The 27,622-nt window shown below is 41.2% G+C and overlaps 1 protein-coding gene across 1 annotated transcript in view; it reads left to right on the forward strand.

Moving 5' to 3' along the window:
• Positions 1–26,693, forward strand: part of LOC128640449 (lysine-specific demethylase 2A-like) — a 153,494-nt gene extending 126,801 nt beyond the window's left edge. Inside the window, exon 5 of the mRNA XM_053692928.1 lies at positions 26,206–26,693. Coding sequence (XP_053548903.1) covers positions 26,206–26,693 — 488 coding nt within the window. The remainder of the gene's footprint in view (positions 1–26,205) is intronic.
• Positions 26,694–27,622: the final 929 nt, after the last annotated feature.

The following is a 27,622-nucleotide window of genomic DNA, read 5'->3' on the forward strand; positions in this document are numbered from 1 at the left end:
TTTCAGATTTAAACTAGAACACCTCCGCCTGTTACTCAGGGAGGTTTTGGTTACCCTAGATGATTGTGATTCTACAGTAGTGGTTGCTCAGGCGAAATAGAGTAAATTGTACAGATATTTCGAAGTTCCTACTTACTCAGATGTTTTTCCAGTTCCTAAGCGAGCTTCGGAGATTGTTTCTAAAGAATGGGAGATGCCAAGTATTCCCTTCTCTCCTTCCCCTATTTTCAAAAAGATGTTTCCTATAGCTGAAGCTGTCAAAGAAACTTGGCAATCGGTTCCTAAGGTGGAAGGGGCTATCTCCACCTTAGCCAAGCGAACTACTATTCCTATTGAGGATAGTTGTGCCTTTAAAGACCCCATGGACAAGAAGTTGGAGGGTCTACTTAAAAAGATTTATGTTCACCAGGGTCTGCTATTGCAGCTGGCTGCATGCATTGCTATTGTCACTAGTGCGGCAGCTTATTGGTTTGATGCTCTGTCCGAGGCTCTCAAGTCTGAGACTTCTCTAGAGGAGATCCAGGATAGGATTAAAGCTCTGAAGTTAGCCAATGCTTTTATTACGGATGCTTCTCTGCAAATTACTAAATTGGCAGATAAGAGTTCAGGGTTCTCTATCCTAGCCCGCAGAGCCTTGTGGTTAAAACCTTGGTCTGCGGATGTGTAATCCAAATCTAAGCTTCTAGCAATTCCTTACAAGGAAAAGACCTTGTTTAGACCTGTTCTGAAGAAAATTATCTCTGATATCACGGGAGGTAAGGGTCATCTCCTTTCTTAGGATAAGAGAAATAAATAAAGAGGACGACAGTCATTTTCGTTCCTTTCGAAATTTCAAGGGAAATTCCTTCTCTTCCTCCTATAAACAGGAAGGAAACTATTCCCAATCTTAGCCTACTTTGGAGACCCAACCAGCCTTGGAACAAGGGTAAACAGTCCAAGAAGCCTGCTGCTGACTCCAAAACAGCATGAAAGGCATGCCCCCGATCCTGGACTGGATCTGGTGGGGGACCGACTTTCTTTCTTCATTCAGGCTTGGGTGCGAGATGTTCAGGATCCCTGGGCTATAGAAATAGTATCCCAGGGATACAAATAAGAGTTCAAAAATTTTCCTCCTCGAGGAAGATTTCTTCTTTCAAGATTATCTGCAAACCTGATAAAAAGAGGCGTTCTTACATTGTGTAAGAGACCTCTCCTCCCTGGGAGTAATTATTCCCGTTCCTGTGCAGGAGCACGGGCGGGGTTTTTATTCAAATCGGTTTGTGGTTCCCAAAAAGGAGGGAACTTTCAGACCTACCTTAGACCTCAAGAGTCTAAACAAATTTCTCAGAGTTCCATCTTTCAAGATGGAAACTATTCGTACCATTCTTCCATTGATCCAGGAGGGTCAATTTATGACGACAGTGGACTTAAAGGATGCATATCTTCATGTTCCTATCCACAGAGATCATCACAAGTTCCTAAGGTTTGCCTTTCTGGACAAACACTTCCAGTTCGTGGCTCTTCCTTTCGGGCTGGCCACGGCACCCAGAATTTTCACAAAGGTTCTGGGGTCTCTGCTGGCAGTTCTAAGACCGAGGGGCATTGTGGTGGCGCCTTATCTGGACAATATTCTAATCCAGGCTCCATCTTGTCAGCAAGCAAAGTCCCATACCAACATCGTACTATCCTTCTTGAGATCTCACGGGTGGAAGAAAAATCTGGAAAAGAGTTCCTTAATCCCAAAGACAAGGGTGACTTTCTTGGGAACTCTAATTGATTCTATATCTTTGAGGATTTTTCTGACAGAGGTCAGGAGATCAAAGATTCTAGATACCTGTCGAGCCCTTCAGTCCAATCCTCAGCCGTCAGTGGCCCAGTTCATGAAAGTAATCGGACTGATGGTGGCGGCAATGGACATCATCTCGTTTGCTCGGTTTCACCTCAGACCTTTGCAGTTTAACATGCTCAGGCTGTGGAATGGAGATTATGCAGACTTGTCTGCTCGAATAATCCTGGAACAGGAGACAAGGGACTCACTTCAATGGTGGTTGTCTGTAGGTCATCTATCCAAGGGAACATGCTTTCGCAGACCATCCTGGGTGATTGTGACAACAGATGCCAGCCTTCTAGGGTGGGGAGCTATCTGGGGTTCCCTAAAGGCTCAGGGAGTGTGGACTCAGGCATCCTGGAACTGAGAGCGATCTTCAATGCTCGCCTGGCCTCAGTTGGCTTCGGCCCAGTTCTTCAGATTCCAGACGGACAACATAACGACAGTGGCTTACATCAATAATCAGCGAGGAACGAGGCGTTCCTTAGCGATGACCGAGGTAGCCAAGATAATCCGGTGGACGGAGGCCCATTCTTGCTATCTGTCAGCGATCCATATCCCAGGGGTGGACAATTGGGAGGCGGATTTTCTGAGCAGGCAGACCTTTCATCTGGGAGAGTGGGAACTCCATCCGGAGGTTTTCTCCAACCTGATTCTCAAATGGGGTCGGCTGGAGTTAGATCTCATGGCATCTCGTCAGAATGCCAAGTTTCCGAGATACGGGTCAAGGTCCAGGGATCCTCAGGCGGAGCTGATAGATGCTCTATCAGTTCCTTGGTCCTTCAGCCTAGCATATCTTTTACCTCCGTTTACTCTTCTTCCTTGGGTCATTGCTCGAATCAAACAGGAGAAGGCATCAGTGATCCTCATTGCTGTGGCGTGGCCTCGCAGGATTTGGTATGCCGACCTGGTGGACATGTCATCCCTGCCACCTTGGAGACTGCCATTAAGGAAGGATCTTCTCATTCAAGGTCCCTTCCTTCATCCAAATCTTATTTCTCTGAAGCTGACTGCTTGGAGATTGAACGCTTAATTTTATCCAAGCGGGGGTTTTCTGACTCGGTCATAAAGGCCTTGATTCAGGCTCGTAAGCCTGTAACTAGAAAGATTTATTATAAGATATTGCGTAAATATCTTCATTGGTGTGAATCCAAGGGCTACTCATGGAGTAGAGTTAGGATTCCCAGAATTTTGTCTTTTCTCCAAGACAAATGTCTGGCTGATGTTCCAGATGTTCAGTCCTTTTGTCAGGCCCTGGTTAGGATCAGGCCTGTGTTCAAACCAATTACTCCTCCATGGAGTCTGAATTTAGTTCTTAAAGTTCTTAAAGGGGCTCCGTTTGAGCCTATGCATTCCTTAGATATTAAGTTATCTTGGAAAGTTTTATTTCTTGTTGCTATTTCTTCAGTGTCTGCACTTTCGGCGTTGCAATACAATTCGCCTTATCTTCTTTTTCATTCGGATAAAGTAGTTTTACGTACTAAACTGGGGTTTCTTCCTAAGGTTGTTTCAGACAGGAACATTAATCAGGAGATTGTTGTTCCTTCCTTGTGTCCTAATCCTCCTCCTCAGAAGGAAAGACTTCTACATAATTTGGACGTAGTCCGTGCTTTGAAGTTTTACTTACAAGCGACTAAAGACTTTCGTCAGTCTTCTCTGTAGTTTTTTCTGGAAAACGTAGGAGTCAGAAAGCTACGGCTACCTCTTTCTTTTTGGTTAAGGAGTATCATCCGATTTGCATATGAGACTGCTGGACAGCAGCCTCCTGAAAGAAGTAAGGCTCATTCCACTAGGGCGGTTGCTTCTTCATGGGCATTCAAGAATGAAGCTTCTATGGAACAGATTTGCAAGGCTGAAACTTGGTCTTCTCTTCATACTTTTTCTAAATTTTACAAATTTGATACTTTTGCCTAGGCTGAGGTTGTTTTTGGGAGGAAGGTTCTTCAAGCAGTGGTGCCTTCCGTTTAGGTTCCCTGACTTGTCCCTCCCTTATCATCCGTGTACTCTAGCTTTGGTATTGTATCCCACAAGTAAGGATGATGATCCGTGGACTCACTGTGTCTTTAAAAAGAAAAGAAAATTTATGCTTACCTGATAAATTTGTTTCTTTTTAGACACAATGAGTCCACGGCCCGCCCTGTTCTCTTAAGACAGGTTGTTAATTTTAGTAAACTTCAGACACCTCTGCACCTTGGCTTTTCCTTTCTCTTCCTAATTTCGGTCGAATGACTGGAGTGGGAGGTTAGGGAGGAGCTATATATGGCAGTTCTGCTGTGGTGCTCTTTGCCTCCTCCTGCTGACCAGGAGGTGAAATCCCACAAGTAAGGATGATGATACGTGGACTCATCGTGTCTAAAAAGAAACAAATTTATCAGGTAAGCATACATTTATATATATATATATATATATATATATATATATATATATATACACATTTTTTTTCTTTCCTGAGACATGGAGAGTCTGCAACGTCATTCCAATTACTAGTGGGATATTCACTCCTGGTCAGTTAATGGGGTTATGGGTAATTGTTACTTCCCTTACCCATAACCCCAGTCATTCTCTTTGCTTCTGTCAATGGAGGATGTGAAGTTGGTGTCTGAAGATATATTTTTCCTTTTTTGGGTACTTTTCCCTGCAAGCTAGGATGTGGGTTAAGCTGTGTCCACATCAATCTCTTGAGTAAGAGTAGTGGTGGCTTTTAAGCAGTTAGAAAGTAGTGAAGTGGTCCTTGCTTTGTTTCTTAGGAGTATGTGTCCTGTCTGTGAATACAGTTCTTTTTAAAGTGTCAGAAAATGTCGGGTTTTTTTTGTTTTTTTTTCCTTTTTGGGATAATACCTGAGCTATGGACACTGAACAGGACTCTGTTTCATGTGATAAATGTTTATTATGTTTAGAGGCCCAAATTGTTTTACTTATACAATTTTGTTCCTCATGTTTGGCTAGGACCCTAAAATGTAAAGATAAATTACTCCCTGAGCCTATTGTCTCTCAGGATAATGCCGTTCAGGATATGCCACAGCTTTCTCCTCAAACGTCCCAAGCCTCTAGGGCATCACATCCAGTGCCCTGAAGTTCCTCTCAGCCTCCTGGAGGCGTATATTTGCCTTCCGATTTTGCCGCTCAGATATCGTCTGTGGTATCTGCGGCTTTATCTGCCTTTCCCATGATGGGGAAGCGCAAGAGGAAATCTAAGTATTTCTGACAATAAGGTGACTGTTCCCTCTTCTGCTGTGATGGTTGACCTCCCCCATAAGTCGGTTGAGGAGGATACCTCCATAGCTTCTGAGGGTGAGATCTCAGATTCTGACAGTGTAATTCCTTTGACTTACTCTGAAGAAGAAAACTTCAGATTTAAGCTTGAACACCTTCGTTTACTGCTGAAGGATGTACTGGCTACTTTGGACGACTCTGATTCTTCTGTCATTGTCAACCCTAAAAAAATCTAGTAAACGTAATAAATACTATGATGTTCCTTCCTCTAGAGAAGTGTTTCCTGTCCCTGACCATGTGTTGGAGATCATTGCACAGAAATAGGATAAGCCAGGGATTCCTTTTTCCCTGTCTCCCATTTTTAAAAAGAGGTTTCTTTCTTAAAACACGGTGAGTCCACGGATCATCAATTACTTTTGGGAATATCACTCCTGGCCAGCAGGAGGAGGCAAAGAGCACCACAGCAAAGCTGTTAAGTATCACTTCCCTTCCCACAACCCCCAGTCATTCTCTTTGCCTTCAGTGCAAGGAGGAGGTGAAATTGCAGTGGCGCTTTATCTGGACGACATTCTGGTTCAGACACCATCCTTTCAACTAGCAGAATCTCGTCCAAAACAGTTGGAAGATCAATCTGGAGAAAAGTTCTCTTATTCCGAATACAAGAGTAACCTTCTTAGGAACCATTATAGATTCTCTATCTATGAAATTATCGGGTTGATGGTGGCTTCCATGGACATAGTTCTGTTTGCTTGGTTCCATTTAAGACCTCTGCAGCTATGCATGCTCGCCCAATGGAACGAGGATTATACAGATCTATCTCAGAAAATGGTTCTGGATCAATCAACAAGGGACTCCCTACCGTGGTGGCTGTCACAAGAACATCTGTCCCAGGGGATGTGTTTTCAGAGAGCAGCCTGGGACTCGTTGAAGGAGCAGGGACTTTGGTCTCAGGAGGAATCTGTTTTCCCGATAAATATTCTGGAGTTGAGAGTGAACATACAGACAACATAACCTCAGTGGCTTACATCAACCACCAAGGGGAAACTTGGAGTTCCTTAGTCATGAAGGAGGTGACACTGATCATCCAGTGGGTGGAGGCTCACAATTGCTGTCTATCTGCCATCCACATTCCAGGAGTGGACAGTTGGGAAGCGGATTTCCTGAGCAGACAGACTTTCCATCCCGGGAGTGGGAACTCCACCGTAAGTGTTTTCCAGGTTAACAACCAAATGGGGGTTGCCAGAATTGGATCTGAAAGTATCCAAAGTACGGTTCGAGATTGATAGATCCTCAAGTCTTTCTGATAGATGCTCTGGCAGTTCCTTGGAACTTTAAGTTGGCATATCTCTTTCCTCAGTTTGCTCTCGATGATTCTTATAGCTCCTGTGTGGCCTCGCAGGATCTGGTATGCAGATCTAGTAGAGATGTCGTCTCTACCTCTGTGGAAACTTACGCTGAAGAAGGATCTTCTGCTTCAGGGGCCCTTCCTTCATTCAAATCTCGCTTCTCTGAAGCTGACTGCTTGGAGATTGAACGCTTGATTTTAGCTAAGCATGGGTTTTCCGAATCGGTCATTGAGACCATGATTCAGGCTCGTAAGCCTGTTACTAGAAAGATTTACCCTAAGATATGACGTAAATATCTTTATTGGTGTGAGTTCTTCTTGGAGTAAGGTCAGGATCCCAAGGATCTTATCCTTTCTCCAGGAAGGCCTTGAGAAGGGGTTATCTGTCAGTTCCCTTAAAGGTCAGATTTCTGTTTTATCCATTCTACTGCACAAGCGTCTGGTGGACCTGCTAGATGTACAATCCTTTTGTCAGGCCCTGGTCAGAATCAGGCCTGTATTTAAATCAGTTGCTCCTCCTTTGAGTCTTAATCTTGTTCTTAAAGTTTTACAACAGGCTCCGTTTGAGCCTATGCATTCCATAGATATTAAGTTATTATCTTGGAAAGTTTTGTTTCTTATTGCTATTTCTTCTGCTCTGAGGGTTTCTGAACTCTCAGCATTGCAGTGTGATTCTCCTTATCTCATATTTCATGCAGATAAGGCAGTTCTCTGTACCAAGTTTGTTTTTCTTCCTAAGGTTGTTTTGAACAGAAATATTAATCACGAAATTATTGTTCCTTCTCTCTGTCCTAATCCTCATAAAGAATGTTTGTTGCACAACTTAGAAGTTGTGCGGGTTCTTTATTTGTATCTGCAGGCTACAAAGGACTTTCGTCGGTATTCTGCATTGTTTGTTTGCTTTTTCTGGGAAAAGTGAGGGCCAGAAAGCTAATGCCACTTCTTTTTCTCTGGTTGAGAAGTGTTATTTGTAAGGCTAATGAGACTGCTGTACAGCAGCCTCCTGAGAGAATTACAGCTCATTCCACTTCTTCTTGGGCCTTCAAGAATGAGGCCTCTGTAGAACAGATTTGTAAGGCTGCGACTTGGTCTTCTTTGCACACTTTTTCTAAATTCTATAAATTTGATACTTTTGCTTTGGCTAAGGCTTCTTTTGGGAGAAAGGTTCTGCAGCCAGTTGTGCCTTCTGTTTTGGTTACCTTTCTTGCCCTTCCTTATCATCTGCGTCCTCTAGCTTGGGTATTGATTCCCAACAGTAATTGATGATCCGTGGACTCACCATGCCTTAAGAAAGAAAACAAAATTTATGCTTTCCTGATGAATTTCTTTCTTTCTTGACACAGTGAGTCCATGGCCCTCCCTGTTTTTCAAACAGTTTTTTATTTAAACCTCAGGCACCTCTGCACCTTGTGTTATTTCCTTTCTCTCCTTTTTCTTCAGTTGAATGACTGGGGGTTGTGGGAAGGGAGGTGATACTTAACAACTTTGCTGTGGTGCTCTTTGCCTCCTCATGCTGGCCAGGAGTGATATTCCCAACAGTAATTGATGATCCGTGGATTCACTGTGTCAAGAAATAAATACATTTATCAGGTAAGCATAAATTTTGTTTTCCTGTTGCTGACTCCATTCGGGACTCATGGCGCATCGTGCCTAAGGTAGAAGGAGCTATCTCTACTTTAGCCAAGAGAACCACTATTGCTATAGAGGATAGCTGTTCTTTCAAGGATCCCATGGACAAGAAGCTTGAGGCTTATTTAAAGAAAATGTATGTTTATCAGGGATTACAATGGCAACCTGCTGTTTGCATTGCTACGGTAACAAGCACAGAATCTTACTGGTGTGATGCTTTGTCTGAGCTCAGTTTAGCAGAGACTTTGCTAGAAGAGATCCAAGATAGGATCGAGGCTATCAAACTGGCCAATTCCTTTATCTCTGATGCCAATATGCAAGTCATTAGACTGGGTGCCAAGATGTCTGGCTTCTCTGTTTTAGCTCACAGGGCTCTCTGGCTAAAATCTTGGTCAGCTGATGTTACTTCTAAGTCTAAGCTCCTGTCGCTACCTTACAAGAGCAAGACTCTGTTTGGTCCTGGTCTTGCGGAGATAATTTCTGAAATCATGGGTGGAAAGGGGTTCTTTCTTCCACAAGACAAGAAGAATAGGGCTAAGGGACGTAAAAATTCTAATTTTCGTTCCATTCGTAACTTCAAAGGTCAAAAGTAGTCCAAGTCCTCTTAGAGATCCAATCAGTCTTGGAGTAAGGGGAAGCAATCAAAGAAGCCTTCATCTTCATCTGAGACTAAGTCGGCATGAAGGATCCGCCCCCGGTCCGGAAATGGATCAAGATGGAGGCAGACTTTCCTTGTTTCGGCAAGCTTGGTTAAGAGATGCCCCAGACCTTTGGGCTGTGGACATAGTATCTCAGGGTTACAAGATAGTTCAAGACTTGTCCTCCCAGGGACAGATTTCTCCTCTCAAGACTATCTGCAAATCGGGTAAAAAGAGAGGCATTCTTAAACTGCGTTCAGGACCTTTTCTCCCTGTGATTGTTCCAGTTGTGGAACAGGGTCTAGGATTCTATTTAAATCTGTTTGTGGTTCCCAAAAAGGAGGGAATGTTTTGTCGTATTTTAGACCTAAAATGTCTCAACAAATTTCTCAGGGTACCGTCCTTCAAAATGTAAAGCATTCTTTCCATTCTTCCTTTTGGTCAGTTCATAACGACCATAGACCTGAAGGATGCGTATATTCATGTTCCCATCCACAGGGATCATCACCAGTTCATGAGATTTGCTTTTCTAGACAAGCACTTTCAATTTGTTGCTCTTCCATTTGGCCTTGCTACAGCTGCCAGAATTTTCACAAAGGTTCTGGGGGCTCTCTTGGCAGTTGTCGGGTCTCAGGGAATTGCGGTGGCACCTTACCTGGACGATATATTAGTTCAGACGCCATCTTTTCATCTAGCAAACACTCAAACCGAGATCTTGTCTTTTCTACGTTCCCACGGATGGAAACTGAATCTGGAGAAGAGTTTCCTTGTCCCAGCTACAAGGGTGTGTTTTTAACAGACCATAATAGATTCCATATCTTTGAAGATTTTTCTGACAGAAGTCAGAAAATCCAAACTTCTCTCCTCTTGCCCCTCTCTACAATCTACATGTTGGTCCATTGATGACATCACCTTTGCTCAATTCCATCTGAGAGCTCTACAATTATGCATGCTCAGACAATGGAACGAAGACTATTCAGATCAGTCTCAGAAGATAGATCTGGATCAGTTTGCAAGAAACTCTCTCCTGGTGGATTTCTCAGGATCATCTGTCCCAGGGCACATGCTTCTGCAGACCCTCCTGGGTGATTGTGACCACGGACGCCAGCCTGCTAGGCTGGGGACCAGTCTAGGGCTCGTTAAAGGCTCAAGGCCTGTGGACTCAGGAGGAGTCTTATCTACCCATAAACATCTTGGAGTTGAGAGCGATCTTCAATGCCTTGATGGCTTGGCCTCAGTTGTCTTTAGCTCGGTTTATCAGATTCCAGACGGACAACATCACCTCAGTGGCTTACATCAACCACCATGAAGGAACTCAGAGTTCTTTGGCCATGAAGGAGGTGACTCGAATTATTCAGTGGGCAGAAGCTCACAATTGTCTTCTATCTGCCATCCACATTCCAGGAGTAGACAACTGGGAGGCGGATTTTCTGAGCAGACAGACCTTTCATCCCGGGGAGTGGGCTCTCCATCCTGAGGTGTTCTCCAGGTTAACCGTCAAGTGGGCGGTGCCGGAGTTGGATCTAATGGCATCTCGTCAGAACGCCAAGCTTACAAGGTACGGTTCAAGATCAAGAGATCCTCAGGCCACCCTGATAGATGCTCTGGCGGTTCCTTGGGACTTAGGTTTAGCGTACCTGTATCCTCGGTTTGCTCTGCTTCCGCGAGTCATTGCTCGTATTAAACAGGAGAGAGCATCTGTAATTCTGATAGCTCCTGCATGGCCTCACAGGATCTGGTTTGCAGACTTGGTGAAGATATCATCTCTTCCACCTTGGAGGTTACCTCTGAGGAAGGACATTCTAACTCAGGGTCCATTCCTCCATCCAATTCTCGTTTCTCTGAAGCTGACTGCTTGGAGATTAAACGCTTTGTTTTGACTTTAGGGTGTTTTTTCTGAGTCGGTCATTGATACTATGATTCAGGCTTGCAATCCAGTTACTCGTAAGATTCACCAGATTTGACGTAAATACCTATATTGGTGTGAATCGAAGATCTTCTCTTGGTGTAGGGTCAGGATTCTTAGAATTTGTCTTTTCTCCAGGAAGGCCCGGAGAAGGTGCAGAAACCTGACCCTTCAGAGAACTGACATTCTATTCTTTTACACAAATGTCTGGCAGACATGCCAGATGTTCAATCTTTGTCTGGTCAGAATCAGGCCTGTGTTTAAATCTGTTGCTCCTCCTTGGAGTTTGAACCTTGTTCTTAAAGTTCTGCAACAGGCTCAGTTTGAGCCAATGCATTCTGTAGATATTGTTATATTGGAAAGTTTTGTTCCTTATTATTTCCTCTGCTCGCCGAGTCTCTGAACTCTCAGCTTTACAGTGTGATGCTCCTTACCTTGTTTTTCATGCGGATAAGGCGGTCCTTCGTACTAAATTGGGGTTTCTCCCTAAGATGGTTTTGGATCGTAACATTAATCAGGAAATTGTTGTTCCTTCTCTTTGTCCTAATCCTCCTCATAAGGAACGTCTTTTGCATAACTTGGATGTTGTGCGCGCTCTAAAATTTTACCTACAGGCTACTAAAGATTTTCGTCAGTCTTCTGCCCTGTTTGTTTTTCTGGAAAGCGGAAGGGTCAGAAGGCCACTTCTACTTCTCTTTCTCTCTGGTTGAGAAGTATGATTTGTTTTGCTTCCGAGACTGCTGGACAGCGTCATCCTGAGAGAATTAAGGCTCATTCCACTAGGGCTGTTTCTACTTTTTCGACTTTCAAAAATAAAGCTTCTGTGGAACAGATTTGCAAGGCGGCAACATGGTCCACTCTGCATACTTTTTCTAAATTTTGCAAATGTGATACTTTTGCCTCGGCTGAGGCCTCTTTTGGGAGAAAGGTTCTTCAAGCAGTGGTGCCTTCTGTTTAGGTCTACCTGTCTTGTTCTCCCTCCCTGTTCATTCCGTGTCCTCTAGCTTGGGCATTGGTTCACACTAGTGATTGGAATGACGTTGTGGACTCTTCCATGTCTTAGGAAAGAAAATAAAATGTATGCTTACCTGATAAATTTCTTTCTTTCCGGACATGGAGAGTCCACGACCCCACCCTTAATTAAGACAGTATTTTTTTGTTAAGCCTCAGGCACCTCTACACCTTTTGTGTTTTCTTTTTCCATTTCCCTTCGGCGGAATAACTAGGGCTTATGGGTAAGGGAAGGGACACTTAACATCTCTGCTGGGGTGCTCTTTGCCTCCTCCTGCTGGCCAGGAGTAAATATCCCACTAGTAATTGGAATGACGCCATGGACTCTCCATGTCCGGAAAGAAAGAAATTTATCAGGTAATCATACATTCTTTTTTATAAAAAAGCATCTCTCTAACATTGATTAATTTATCACATGATCCAGGTGTTCATGTGATTACAAATATATCGGTATCCGTATAGTAAGTGTAATTTTTTTAGCTAGGTGATCACTCAAGTAACGCTGGTTACCACGGTGTTCATTTAGCTAATATACTTAAATTGATAATAAAAAAATAAAAAAAAAACGGGACTAATTTATTTTAGGGAAATCTATTTTGAGGGTCTCTAGGCAATTTTGATCTTAATGTGCCTTTAGAGACCCCCTAATAATTTTTTAAATAATTTTAAAATGTATTTTTAACTTTTACATTTTATTTACTACTACTCTTTAAAGACTGGTGAGGCGATTACCTTTCCAACGGTGGGTCTTGGGGGTTTGCAGCTGCTTAGATGCCCAAGATATGGGCATCTAAGCATCATGCCCTCATCTCTCCATAACTGTCAATTGACAGTTGTAAATAAAGTTGTGTGATGACGTTATCATGCTCCTTGTGAAGCCCCAAGCCTGCTCTTCAATATTAGTGCAAGATCGGGCGGGTGGAGGGAGCTGGGGGCCCTCAGGCCCCCCTCAAGGTTAGTGAGTCCTAGCGACGACATGGAGCCGTCGTTCGCACTCAAAGGGTTAATAAACGTTTTATCTCAAATATTTTATTGAACATTCTGAAGTAATAGATTCCATATTTTATTTTTTGTTTCTAGGCCTTCACATCGCTGTCCACTATTGAATATATTCTGTTCATGTCTGCAATTAAATTTTTTGTATATTCCTAAAACTCTTAACGTGTCATTAGAAAGTTTTATATTCCTTGATTTAATGAGCATTTTTTTTTTAATCAAGCTAATCTATGAATTATCTGTATTGAGGAATTTATCTTGCCAGATTTCATAATAATTGGTGACTGGTGCAGCAGCATTTACTGTTGCATTCTCTTATATGTTGCCTAATTATCTCCATCCATTTAAAAAAAAAAAAAAAAACACATCACATCTGTAACTTTAATACAGATCCCATTTATTTAAAATCTACATTACTTGTGGTCTCAGTGACATTGCAGAATTTTCAACCAAATTAGGTCATACATTTGGAATTATATAAGAATTTGGAAATTGAACTTAAAGGGACAGTCTACCCCAGAATTTTTATTGTTTAAAAAGATAATGCCTTTATTACCCACTCCCCAGTTTTGCATAACCAACACGGTTATATTAATACTCTTTTTACCTCTGTGATTACCTTGTATCTAAGCCTCTGCAAACTGCCCCCTTATTTCTGTTCTTTTGACAGTGCCCTCTCATAAGTAACTCCACGGGAGTGAGCACACTACCTGGCACACATGAACTAGCACTGCCTAACTGTGAAAAACTGTCAAATGCACTGAGATAAGAGGCAGTTTTTAACATTTTAGAAATAAGTTTGAGCCTAACTAGGTTTAGCTTTCAGCAAAGAATACCAAGAGAACAAAACAAATTTGATAAAAGTAAATTGGTAAGTTGTTTAAAATTGCATGCCCTGTCTGAATCATGAAAGTTAAATTTTGACTAGACTGTCCCTTTAACAATTCTTAACTTCACTGCTGAAGATATAAAGCTATATATAGCAAGAACCAGTGTGTACCCAATAGCCTGTCTTTTTTTGTTTATATACAAGAAAGGTATGAACAGACGTGTCTGTATAGAGCTTTTATGTTGTTCACCTGATCAGTTTGGTTTCTCTTGAACGTGATAGAGTATGCTACCTCCTCTGTGTAGAGATGGGGTTTTAATATGGGGGGGGGGTGAGTTTAGTGTTTTGTTTTTTTACCTTTTTCCCCCTGAAAAAATGAATAGAAAAAAATGTGGACTGTTCTTTTAAACTAATGTTTGACATGGTGTTCATATTATTTCCAAAAAAAACTATATAATATGAAGACTTTTATGAAAGATTTATGAGACTTTCAGTTTCAAACCATTGCAATTCATGAAGCCAACCAAATCATGGAATACAATTCAAATATTTAGAATACAGATGATGCAATTCTCTAAAGAGAAACATGCATTTGTCTGTGGGGGCACTACTGTGAAAAGGTTTCAAATTATTTTGCTTGTGGGCTCCATCTTGTAGGTATAGTTGACTGAGTTGTTTCCGTTCTCTGTTAGGCCTTAATTGAAAGTTTAAATTCCTCTTAATTCCACAGTCCAATGGCCACTATATTGTTTTTTCTTTCTTCGTACTCTTAGTACAATTAGACCAATATCCATCATTTGGAAACATTTCCACAGTGCAATTTCTTCTGAGAAAAACTGCAATTTGCATATATTGTCAAAAGAAATATGCTTTTACCAAATGATACCTAACTAGACTCCTTAGTGTCAGGATGTCACTAGCTCACATGCCTGCTGGCTCTGTACTTTGCAGATGGGAGAAATTCTGTTTTATGTGAAGAACTCTGCAGAGCAGGACATTAACGGATCTGTCTGCCACTGTGTTCCAGTAATGCTGGTTACTTCCCTCTGCACCAGGTGGTTACCACGGTAATAATTTGGCTTATACAGACACCAGAGCTAAAAATCTAACTTCTCACACACCTCTGTGAAATATGATTCTAGCTGAGAACATTTCACAGAGCACTGTGTGAGAAGTTACATTCAGAGCGCCTGTGTCTGAGGTAATTTATTACTATGGTAACCACCCAGTGCAGCGGTAAGTAAGCAAGTTACTGCAGCACAGAGGCAGACAGGGCTGTGTGATTTTAGCACGATTGGTTTGTTCTGCTCTGCAGAGTTCTTCATGTAGAACGGAGTTTCTCCCCTCTGCATAGGACAGAGCTATCAGGCATGTCGGCTAGTGTGACAGTGGGGACATAGAAACTGAAGCACACTTCCTCTTATACTGTACAAGATACAAACTCTTAAGGAATAAATACTTCTCAGAAATAACAGACTTCCCACAGAAGTCTGAACAAGAAAACTAAATTTATGCTTACCTGATAAATTACTTTCTTTTACGATATGACGAGTCCATTGATTTCATCCTTGTGGGATATTAACCTCCTGCTAACAGGAAGTGGCAAAGAGCACCACAGCAGAGCTGTATATATAGCCCCTCCCCTTCCCCTCCACCCTCAGTCATTCGGCCGAAGGTTATAGGAAGAGAAAAGGAAAGGCTAAAAAGGTGCAGAGGTGACTGAAGTTTTAAAAAAATAAAATAAACCTGTCTTAAAAAAACAGGGAGGGCCGTGGACTCGTCATATCGTAAAAGAAAGTAATTTATCAGGTAAGCATAAATTTAGTTTTCTTTTACAAAGATATGACGAGTTCACGGATTTCATCCTTACTTGTGGGAAACCAATACCAAAGCAATAGGACACGGATGAAAGGGAGGGACAAGACAGGAACCTAAACGGAAGGCACCACTGCTTGAAGAACCTGTCTCCCAAAGGTAGCCTCAGAAGAAGCAAAAGTATCAAATTTGTAAAATTTGGAAAAAGTGTGAAGGGACGACCAAGTCGCAGCCTTACAAATCTGTTCCACAGATGCATCGCTTTTAAAGGCCCATGTGGAAGCCACAACCCTAGTAGAATGAGCCGTAATTCTTTCAGGAGGCTGCTGTCCAGCAGTCTCATATGCCATTCGGATGATACTTCTCAGCCAAAAAGAAAGAGAGGTAGCCGTAGCTTTCTGACCCCTACGCTTTCCAGAATAAAGAATGAATAATGAAGATGATTGACAGAAATCCTTAGTTGCCTGTAAGTAAAACTTTAAGGCACGGACCACATCCAAGTTATTTAACAGACGCTCCTTTTTAGAAGAAGGATTAGGACACAAGGAAGGAACAACAATTTCCTGATTAATATTCTTATTCGAAACAACCTTAGGAAGGAACCCAGGTTTGGTACGTAAAACCACCTTATCAGAATGAAATATGAGATAAGGCGAATCACACTGTAATGCTGAAAGGTCAAACTCTTTGAGCAGAAGAAATAGCAACCAAAAACAGAACTTTCCAAGATAATAATAGTTTAAAATCTATGGAATGCATAGGTTGAAACGGAACCCCTTGCAGAACTCAAACTAAATTCAAACTCCAGGGAGGAGTAATAGGTCTAAATACAGGCTTAATTCTAGATAGAGCCTGACAAAGAGACTGAACATCTGATACATTTGCCAAACGTTTGTGAAACAGAATTGACAAAGCTGAAATTTGTCCCTTTAAGGAACTTGCTGATAACCCTTTCTCCAATCCTTCTTGGAGAAAAGACAAAATCCTAGGAATCCTAACTTTACTCCATGAGTAACCCTTGGATTCACACCAATAAAGATATTTACGCAATATCTTATGATAGATCTTTCTAGTGACAGACTTTCTAGCCTGTATTGGTAACTGAATCAGAGAATCCTCGCTTCGATAAAATCAAGCATTTAATCTCCACGCAGTCAGTTGCAGAGAAATTATATTTGGATGTTGGAAAGGACCTTGAATGAGAAGGTCCTGTCTCAACGGAAGTTTCCATGGTGGCAGAGAGGACATGTTGTAAAGCTTAACTTGTAGAGAGTAATTCCACTAAAACAGTTGCAGAAGATACTATGTCTGTTAATGAAGAGGTTAATAAACTGATATGGTTGGTATGTGTCACAATGGTAACCGGATATGAGGTTTCCTCAGTTACTAGTGTGACTTGCTATTAGCCCAAATAAAAGCTCAAAATATACAGAACATATAGTGAACAACTTTACTTGAGGCAATTTGTAACACTTTGTTATAACAGTCTAGAGATTACTTCAGAAGCTGTTTACATAACAGTTCGTTACACAGAATGAGTGAATAACTTCGTTATAGCAGTCTAGAGGTTACTTCAGAAGCTGTTTACATAACAGTTCGTTACACAGAATGAGTAACATAGTAACATAGTAGATAAGGTTTAAAAAAGACTGAAGTCCATCGAGTTCAACCTATACAAATCTAAAATACTTTCAAAAAGCTCCAGTTAAGCTTAAATAACCCCATTAAGATGTGACCCATTTAATACTAGCAATCATATCCATGAATTTTGTTTATATACAGAAATTTATCCAGACTATTTTTAAATGCATCTATGGTATTGGCATTCACTACCTCCTTTGGTAATGAGTTCCACAATTTTATTGCTCTTACAGTGAAAAAACGTTTCCGTTGCAGGAGATTAAATCTCCTTTCCTCCAACCTTAAATTATGACCTCTTGTCAGAAACAATTTTCTTGGAATAAACAGAGCTTCTGCCATCTCTGTATATGGGCCTTGAATATATTTATATAAAGTAATCATGTCACCTCTCAAGCTCCTTTTTTCTAAAGAAAACAGACCCAGTTTGGCTAGCCTCTCCTCATAGGTTAATTTCTCCAATCCCCTTATTAGCTTTGTGGCCATTCTCTGAACTTTTTCTAGTTCTGCAATATCTTTTTTAGCAATCGGTCCCCAGAACTGCACTCCAAACTCAAGGTGAGGTCTTACCAGGGCTTTATATAATGACAGAATTATGCTTTCCTCCCTTGAATCAATGCCTCTTTTAATACATGCTAGTATCTTATTAGCCTTTGAAGCCGCTGCCCTGCATTGTGCACCCATCTTTAGCTTGTTATCTATTACTACTCCCAAATCCCTTTCCTCCTGTGTTTGGCTAAGTCTTGTCCCATTTAAAAAATACGTAGCCTGCTTATTTTTACTTCCAAAATGTAGAACCTTGCATTTTTCCGTATTAAATCTCATTTTCCATTCACTTGCCCATAGTTCTAATTTTAGCAAATCCCTTTGTAAAGAGAGTTCGTCCTGCAGATTTCATATATAGAACATAGAACAATGTGCAGCAGTTCAATATCATTACAGTCTGTTACCTTGTGAAGCGGTCTGCACGCTGCAAGCTGGAAGCAACTTGTTCTGTGTGAGCTCAGGGTAATGTGAGAGCGGTACTGGCCGTAGCTGATGACGTCAGCGCAACCGGACACAGTGAGACTTACAGATGATAGAGGGAATCCGGAGGTATACGGCTACAGGATTTGAGTACCCAATCCAGGGGCACAAGTTGTGGTATCAGGCTGAAGAGAAGGTGAGACTCCAAAGAGATTCTCCTTGAAACAAGAGAGCTGCCGAGGTGTAGCTTCATATAACTACAAACTCAATTTACCAGCAAAGGTAGACAGGAGGCGGAGCCTTATATAGGGAAAGAACCAGACTTAAAGGGAAAGTACACCAAAGTCCTCACACATGTCCACTAGATCCGCATACCAAGTCCTGCGTGTCCACAAAGGCGCTATCAGGATCACTGAAGCTCTCTCCTGTTTGATTCGAGCAATCGCGCGTGGGAGGAGAGGAAACGGCGGAAACACATAAGCTAGGCTGAACAACCAAGGTACTGCCAAGGCATCATCAGTTCGACCTGAGGATCCCTTGACCGGGATCTGTATCTTGGAAGCTTGGCATTCTGACGAGATGCCATCAAATCCAATTTCGGTCTGCTCCATCTGAGAATCAATGATTCAAATACCTCCGGGTGAAGTTCCCACTCCCCCGGATGTAAAGTCTGTCGACTTAGAAAATCTGCTTCCCAGTTCTCTACCCCTGGGATGTAGATCGCTGACAGATGACAAGAGTGGGCCTCTGCCCAACTGATTATCTTGGATACTTCTATCATCGCTAAGACACTCCTTGTTCCCCCCTGATGATTGACATATGCCACAGTCGTTATGTTGTCCGACTGGAATCTGATGAATTTGGCCAAAGCCAACTGAGGCCATGCCTGAAGCGCATTGAATATTGCTCTCAGTTCCAGAATATTGATTGGAAGTAGAGACTCCACCTTAGTCCAAACACCCTGAGCCTTCAGGGAGTTCCAAACTGCACCCCAGCCCAGATGGCTGGCATCTGTTGTCACTATTACCCACGAGGGTCTAACAAGTCCCCTGGGACAGATGATCTGGCGACAACCACCAAAGAAGAGAGTTTCTGGTCTCTTCATCCATAATTATCTTTGTAGATAAATCCGCATAATCCCCATTCCACTGACCGAGCATGCACAGTTGCAGTGGTCTGAGATGAAAGTGAGCAAACGAAACGATGTCCACTGCCCCTACCATTAATCAGATTATCTCCATACACTGAGCCACTGATGGCCGAGGAATGGACAGAAGTGCTCGGTAAGCATTCAAAATCTTTGATTTTCTGACCTTCGTCAGAAATACTTTCATGGCTACTGAGTCTATCAGAGTTCCCAAGAAAGGAACCCTTGTCTGTGGAACAAGTGAACTCTTTATGTTCACCTTCCAGCCGTGAGTTCTCAGAAGACAACACCCTGTCCGTGTGAGATTTTGTCAGATGATCTGTTGACGCCTGAATCAGAATATCGTCCAGATAAGGCGCCACCCCTATCCCTTGCGGTCTGAGAACCACGAAAAGAGACCCTAGAACCTTTGTGAAGATTCTGGGTGTTGTGGCCAACCCGAAAGGAAGAACCACGAACTGATAATGTTTGTCCAAGAAGGTAACCTTAGAAACCGATGATGATCTTTGTGGATTGGAATATGAAGGTAAGCATCCTTCAATTCCACGGTAGTCATATATTGACCCTCCTGGATCATTGGCATAATCGTTTGAATTGTCTCCATCTTGAATGATGGAACTCTTAGAAATTTGTTTAGACACTTGAGGTCCAAAATGGGTCTGAACGGTCCCTCTTTTCTGGGGACCACAAATAGGTTTGAGTAAAACCCCTGTCCCTGTTCCAATTTTGGAACAGGACAGATTACTCCCATAGTAAAAAGGACTTTTACACAGCGTAAGAATGTCTCTCTCTTTATCTGGTTTGCAGATAATTTCCAATTGATAACCGTGGGTCACTATTTCTAGTGCCCAGGAATCCTGAACATCTCTTGCCCAAGCCTGAGCAAAGAAAGAAAGTCTGCCCCCTACTAGATCCGGTCCCGGATCGGGGGCCACCCCTTCATGCTGCTTTGTGGAAGAAGAAGCGGGGGGTCCTCCTTTAAAGTTCCGAAAGAAACGAAAATTATTCTGTTTACCCCTCATTTTAACCGACCTATCCTGAGGTAGGGCATGGCCCTTACCTCCTGTAATATCAGAAATGATCTCCTTCAATTCTGGCCCAAAAAGGGTCTTACCTTTAAAGGGAATAGCTAAAAGCTTATGTTTTGATGACACATCAGCAGACCAAGATTTGAGACACAATGCTCTACGTGCTCAAATAGCAAATCCTGCATTTTTTGCCGCTAATTTAGCAATTTGAAAAGCGGCATCAGTAATCAAAGAATTAGCTAGCTTAAGAGCCTTAATTCTATCAAGAATGTCATCTAATGGAGTCTCAACCTTAAGAGACTCTTCTAGAGCCTCAAACCAAAAAGCTGCTGCAGTAGTTACTGGAACAATGCAAGCCGTAGGTTGTAAAAGAAATCCCTGATTAACAAATAATTTCTTTAGTAGACACTCTAATTTTGTATCCATAGGTTTCTTGAAAGCACAACTATCCTCAATGGGTATAGTAGTACGCTTAGCTAGGGAAGATATAGCTCCCTCTACCTTAGGGACCGTTTGCCATGAGTCCCGAATGGTATCTGATATAGGAAACATTTTCTTAAAATTAGGAGAGGGAGAAAACGGTATACCTGGTCTATCCCATTCCTTACTAATAATTTCCGAAATTCTTTTAGGAACCGGAAAAACATCAGTGTAAGTAGGAACTTCCAAATATTTATCCATTTTACGCAATTTCTCTGGAGGAATCACAATAGGATCACAATCATCCAGAGTCGCTAAAACCTCCCTAAGCAACAGGCGGAGGTGTTCAAGCTTAAATTTAAATGACATAGCATCCGAATCTGTCTGAGGCAAAACATTCCCATGAATCAGAAATTTCACCCTCAGACAGTAATTCCCTGATCCCCCAACTCAGAGCACTGTGAGGGAACATCGGAAATAGCTAATAAAGCATCAGAGGATTCAGTATTTACATTAATACTTGACCTACTGCGTTTACCCTGCAACACTGGTAATTTAGACAATACCTCTGTAAGGGTAGTTGACATAACTGCAGCCATCTCCTGCAGAGTAAAGGAATTAGACGCACTAGAAGTACTAGGCGTCGCTTGTGTGTGGGCATAAAAGGTTGTGACCCTTGGGGAGAATTGGATGGCATATCCTGATTCTCTTCAGACTGAGAATCATCCCTAGGCACACTTACTGAACAATGAGAAACCTCAATGTCAGACATGTTGAACAGACTAGTAATACCACAAAAGTCGTTTAAACACTTATTTATAGCATAAAACAAACATTAGAAAAAATGTGTACTGTGCCTTTAAGAAAAGAAAAAGTGAACAATTTTTCAAAAATGCACAAAAAACGTTAAATTATTCCCAAATTTAACTTAATATCGTTGGTTAATCCAAAAATTACTGCACCCAAAAGCAAGGGCATAAATAAGGCTTTAGAAGTACTTATATAAACATGTAGTCAAAAGATAGATAGAAATACACTCTGCACCTCCTACCTGCCCCCAGGGTACTTCGAATCAAGTTTCCAACCCTTCAGACCAGCTACAGAGTCCAGGAGCCACTGAGTTACTGTTTGCTGCTGCTAAGCCTGAAGAAATTGTGCCAAAATAGGCTCCGCCCCTTAAGGTTAAAAGTCAGAGTAGGCCCAAACAACACCACATGGAAATGCAGTTTTGCACTAAAGTAAAAATACACACAATATAACCCTCAAGCATAAAAACCAATAAGTTTTAAGTGCCAAAAATAAAAAACATTAAACATCGTTTTTTTTATATTGTCTCCCATGTCAAATAATGCCCAAATATCAACTAATGATAAATATAAAATAGGGACTCCAGTAACACCCCTCTTATTAAAATAGGTTTTACTGCTTACCCCATTCCCATACAGGGAAATAATGCCAGCCAGTTCTGATACACCAAGTCTCCTCAGAAAAAAAAGTCTGCACATACCTTAATGCTGCTTGTAGCATGAAACCGGTCTCCACACTGAAGATGTCTCATGGTTACCTTCAGAAGTCTTGTGGGAACCAGCGTGGATCTTAGTTACAAATGCTAAGATCATCAAACCTCAGGGCAAAAATCTTCTTCCATATCCTCCTGAGGAAAATAGTACGCACCGGTACCATTTAAAATAAAAAAAACTTCTTGATTGAAGAAACTAAAACGAACACCTCACTTTACCATGTCTTCCTAGTATAACACAGGCAAAGAGAATGACTGAGGGTGGAGGGGAAGGTGAGGGGCTATATATACAGCTCTGCTGTGGTGCTCTTTGCCACTTCCTGTTAGCAGGAGGTTAATATCCCACAAGTAAGGATGAAATCCGTGGACTCGTCATATCTTTGTAAAAGAAAGACTCTGTATTCTTAGGAGAAAAAAACAAAGCTACAAGGATAGTAGCAAAATTATGTAAAAGACTGTCACATGACCAGAACCCACAATCAGATTAAATGAACTGTTACATTCACCCCACTATACTCCTACTTTATACATTGTTATTGATCTGTTGTATTATAACATATATTACTTTGGCAACACATGTAATGTCATGCTAATAAAGTATTCTTGACTTGACTAGTGACTCCCTGGCTCTGAGAAGGCTAGTTAGGTTGTGATTAGTGTGCAATACATATGTATATATAAGTAGTAAAGGCAATGCAAGGGTTTTCCTTATTTTTAAGGGCTTTAGCTGCAAAAGGTGTAATAGATGTATATAGTAAAATGTACCTACATGTCATGCTTTACTTATAAAGGAAAGTTTTTTTGTTTTTGATTACACTGTCCCTTTAAATAATACAAGTGCTTTCTCTCTATTTGGTACTACTTTACGCGCTGGGTAAATGCCGAGTGTATATATTTAATTGCACGAGGATTTAATCAGTGGTTTAACTAGCAGAATTTGAGCCGTCACAGGCAATGACAGAATAAACACTTTCCATTGTTTAAAAAATACTGCTAATTGTTCATCTGTGGGATTCTGTAGATTGCACTGTTCTATCATAAATTCTGTAGTCTTTTTTAAGCTCTATAAATTTCGGTGCAGAATGTGCTTTCCATGTCCTTAAAATAAGATTACACCCAAAAAATAGAATTATATTAATTAGCTTAAAGTTTTTAAGAATTCCTTGAAATTTTGCTAAAAAGAATACCTCAATTGGCTGAATATGAAAATCCAGCAATAGAGTTGAGTTCATCCAGTATGTCACTTTAGCACAGAATTGCATAATTTTCGGGCCCAAAAACAATGAAATACGTCCGCAGAGGACGCACTACATCTAGAACATACAGTTTTTGTCTTGCACCATCTAGATAGGATATCTGGTGTTAAATAAGTCATCAAGCTTATCTTAATCTGTGACTCCCTCCATGCCGTCAGAACCCAAACTTTCTCTATTTTGAAAACCTAATTTATGTAAGAACTTACCTGATAAATTCATTTCTTTCATATTGGCAAGAGTCCATGAGCTAGTGACGTATGGGATATACAATCCTACCAGGAGGTGCAATGTTTCCCAAACCTCAAAATGCCTATAAATACACCCCTCACCACACCCACAATTCAGTTTAAGGAATAGCCAAGTAGTGGGGTGATAGAAAAAGGAGTAAAAAGCAACAAAAAAAGGAACTGAAAATAATTGTGCTTTATACAAAAAATCACAACCACCATAAAAAGAGTGGGTCTCATGGACTCTTGCCAATATGAAAGAAATGAATTTATCAGGTAAGTGCTTACATAAATTATGTTTTCTTTCATGTAATTGGCAAGAGTCCATGAGCTAGTGACGTATGGGATAGCAATACCCAAGATGTGGAACTCCACAGAAGAGTCACTAGAGAGGGAGGGATAAAAATAAATACAGCCATTTTCCACTGAAAAAATTAAATCCACACCCAAAAGAATACGTTTTTCTCATAAATGCAAAGAAAAAACTTAAAACATAAGCAGAGGAATCCAACTGAAACGGCTGCTTGTAGAACTTTTCTACCAAAAACTGCTTCTGAAGAGGCAAATACATCAAAACGAAAGCATTTAGTAAATGTATGCAAAGAAGACCAAGTTGTTGCTTTGCAAATCTGATCGACTGAAGCTTCATACTTAAAAGCCCATGAAGTGGAGACTGATCTAGTAGAATGAGCTGTGATTCTCTGAGGCGGGGCCTGACCCAACTCCAAATAAGCCTGATGAATCAAAAGCTTTAACCAAGATGCCAAGGAAATGGCAGAAGCTTTCTGACCTTTCCTAGAACCAGAAAAGACAACAAATAGACTAGAAGTCTTCCTGAAATCTTTAGTAGCTTCAACATAATATATCAGAGCTCTTACAACATCCAGATAATGTAAGGATCTCTCCAAATAATTCTTAGGATTAGGACACATAGAGGGGACAACAATTTCCCTATTAATGTTGTTAGAATTCACAACCTTAGGTAGAAATTTAAATGAAGTCCACAAAACTGCCTTATCCTGATGGAAAATCAGAAAAGGAGACTCACAAGAAAGAGCAGATAATAAAGTAGTTTAATATCCAAGGAATGCATAGGCTCAAAAGCAGGAGCCTGTAAAGCCTTCAAAACCAAATTAAGACTCCAAGGAGGATACATTGATTTAATGACGGGCTTAATACGGGCCAAAGCCTGTACAAAACAGTGAATATCAGGAAGCTTAGCAATCTTTCTTTGAAACAAAACAGAAAGAGCAGAGATTTGTCCCTTCAATGAACTTGCAGACAAACCTTTATCCAAACCATCCTGAAGAAACTAAAATTCTAGGAATTCTAAAAGAATGCCAGGAGAATTTGAGAACACCATGAAATATGTCTTCCAAACTCGATAATAAATCTTCCTAGAGACAGATTTACGAGCCTGTAACATAGTATCAACCACTGAGTCAGAGAAACCTCTATGACTAAGCATTAAGCGTTTAATTTCCATACCTTCAAATTTAAGTATTTGACATCCTGATGGAAAAATGGCCCTTGAGACAGAAGGTCTGGTCTTAAAAGAAGTGGCCAAGGTTGGCAACTGGACATCCGGACAAGATCCGCATACCAGAACCTGTGAGGCCATGCTGGTGCTACCAGAAACACAAACGAATGTTCCATGATGATCTTGGAGATCACTCTTGAAAGAAGAACTAGAGGCGGGAAGATATAAGCAGGTTGGTAAAACCAAGGAACTGCTAACGTATCTACCGACGACTCCTGAAGATCCCTGGACCTGGACAGGTACCTGGGAACTTTCTTGTTTAGATGTGAAGCCATCAGATCTATTTCTGGAAGACCCCACATCTGAACAATCTGAAAAAACACATCTGGATGGAGCGACCACTCCCCCGGATGTAAAGCCTGACGGCTGAGATAATCCGCTTCCCAATTGTTTACACCTGGGATATGTAACGCAGAAATTAGACAAGAGCTTGATTCCGCACAAGAAAGTATCCGAGATACTTATTTCATAGCTAGGGGACTGTAAGTCTCACCCTGATGATTGACATATGCCACAGTTGGGATATTGTCTGTCTGAAAACAAATGAATGGTTCTCTCTTCAACAGAGGTCAAACTTGAAGAGTTTTTCACAAAGAGAGCAATAACAGAATAGAGGGTTGTTATTTTTATGTTGGAGGGTAATAGGTTTGGGAGTAATTTGTAGAAAGAGTGGTTGATTTTGGGGACAGACTTTCAACAGAGGTGGTAAGAACAGTCATTTTAATTAAATTCATGAATGCCTGGGACTTGCAAAGGGCTGTTTTGAGAATTAAGATTTCACTTCAGAAGGAAATGTGTTCAAACTTGATGAGCTTTCTGGTTCTTACCTGCTGTTACGATTCTATAGCAGTCTAGTAAATTACACCGTATTATAACCTTACTACTAGCTAACACAAGTCTGCCCGATATTACCTAACAGTATACACTTATCTAGTTCCTAGGATAGCCTTATGCTTGTCCCAGGCATTTTAAAAGTCCCTGACAGTGTTTGTCATTACTACCTCTTGTGCTTCCTCAAATTACTCCTGAATCTACCACCCTTCAGCTTGAGATAATGACCCCTTGTTCTTGAATTTTCCATTTTATGTAAAATACCCACAGACTCAGTTTTACTAAGCCCTTTAACGTACGTGACAATTTTATTTTTACAATTAACATTTCACTTTTTGCTTCTAATGTCTTAACTGCTATGTGGCATCTCAAAATGTCACCTGCTTACATCATATGGCTGTGAATTTCTGCATCATTTTGATCTTTTCTTCTCTCTTCTTTCAGACTTGGAATTGAGTGGTCGCAGAAGACCGGACACACCCTCTTCCTCCTCCTCCTCCTCATCCTCGTCTGCTTCTTCCTCCTCATCCTCTTCCTCTTCTGAAAATGATGACTCATCTGATCAAGATTGGGAAGAAGAAGAGGGTCTTCGAAAAAGAGAACGAGATCGACGGAAAGTAGAGAGAGAGCTTCAGAGGCGGCGAAATAGGGAGAGGCATATAAGAGAGAGAGATCGTCAGCGTCGCCATGAGAGAATAATCATCCCCCCTCCCCCTGCCTCTCATCGACCACTTACTCCACCACCTTCAATTCCTCTTCCCACTCCACCATCTCCACCAAGGGCTCCTCCTTGCTTGACCTGGTTTGAGATGGAAGGTTTACATTGCCTTGTAATGAAGCTTGAGTCTCTTCCCCCACATAAGAAATCTGTGCCTGATGGTATCCATGACCCAGATGCTCTCCTCTGTGACATCAAGGTGGGTATCTATTGAAAAATCATTCATATCAGTTGAAAAATAAAAATGGATATTTGTAAGAATTTAGGTTAAAGGGATTTTTTTTTTAATGATTTAGACAGAGCAGGCAATTTCTCCTACATTGGTGTATCCGGTCCACGGCTTCATCCTTACTTGTGGGATATTCTCAATCCCTACAGGAAGTGGCAAAGAGAGCACACAGCAGAGCTGTCCATATAGCTCCCCTCAGGCTCCGCCCCCCCCCCCCCGTCATTCTCTTTGCCGCTCTAACTAGTAGCATCTCCACGGGGGTGGTAAAGAGTATGTGGTGTTAGTTGTAGTTTTTTATTTCTTCTATCAAGAGTTTATTTTAAAATAGTGCCGGCTTGTACTATTTACTCTGAAGCAGAAAGTGATGAAGATTTCTGCTGAGAGGAATATGATTTTAGCACCAGTAACTAAAATTCATTGCTGTTCCCACGCAGGACTGTTGAATACCAGAGACCATCAGTTGGGGGGAACAGTTTGCAGGCTTAAAGGGACACTATACCCCAAAATTTTCTTTCATGATTAAGGTAAAGAATATAATTTTAAACATACCAATTTACTTCTATTACTTAATTTGCTTCATTCTTTAGATATACTTTAATGAAGAAATAGCAATGCACACGGTGAACCAATCACAGGAGGCATCTCTGTGCAGCTACCAATCAGCAGCTACTAAGCATATCTAGATATGCTTTTCAGCAAAGAATATCAAGAGAATGAAGCAAAATAGATCATGGAAGTAAATTAGAAAGTTGTTTATAATTGTATGCTCTTTCTAAATCATGAAATAAAAAATCTGGGATTCATGTCCCTTTAACTGCTTCAGGTATGATCAGTCATTTTTCTAACAAGACCAAGTAATGCTAGAAGAAAATTCCCTCAGGGATAGGTAAGCCATTTTTCTTAGACTCTGTATA

This window comes from Bombina bombina, chromosome 9 (assembly GCF_027579735.1).
Source record: "Bombina bombina isolate aBomBom1 chromosome 9, aBomBom1.pri, whole genome shotgun sequence".
NCBI lineage: Eukaryota > Metazoa > Chordata > Amphibia > Anura > Bombinatoridae > Bombina > Bombina bombina.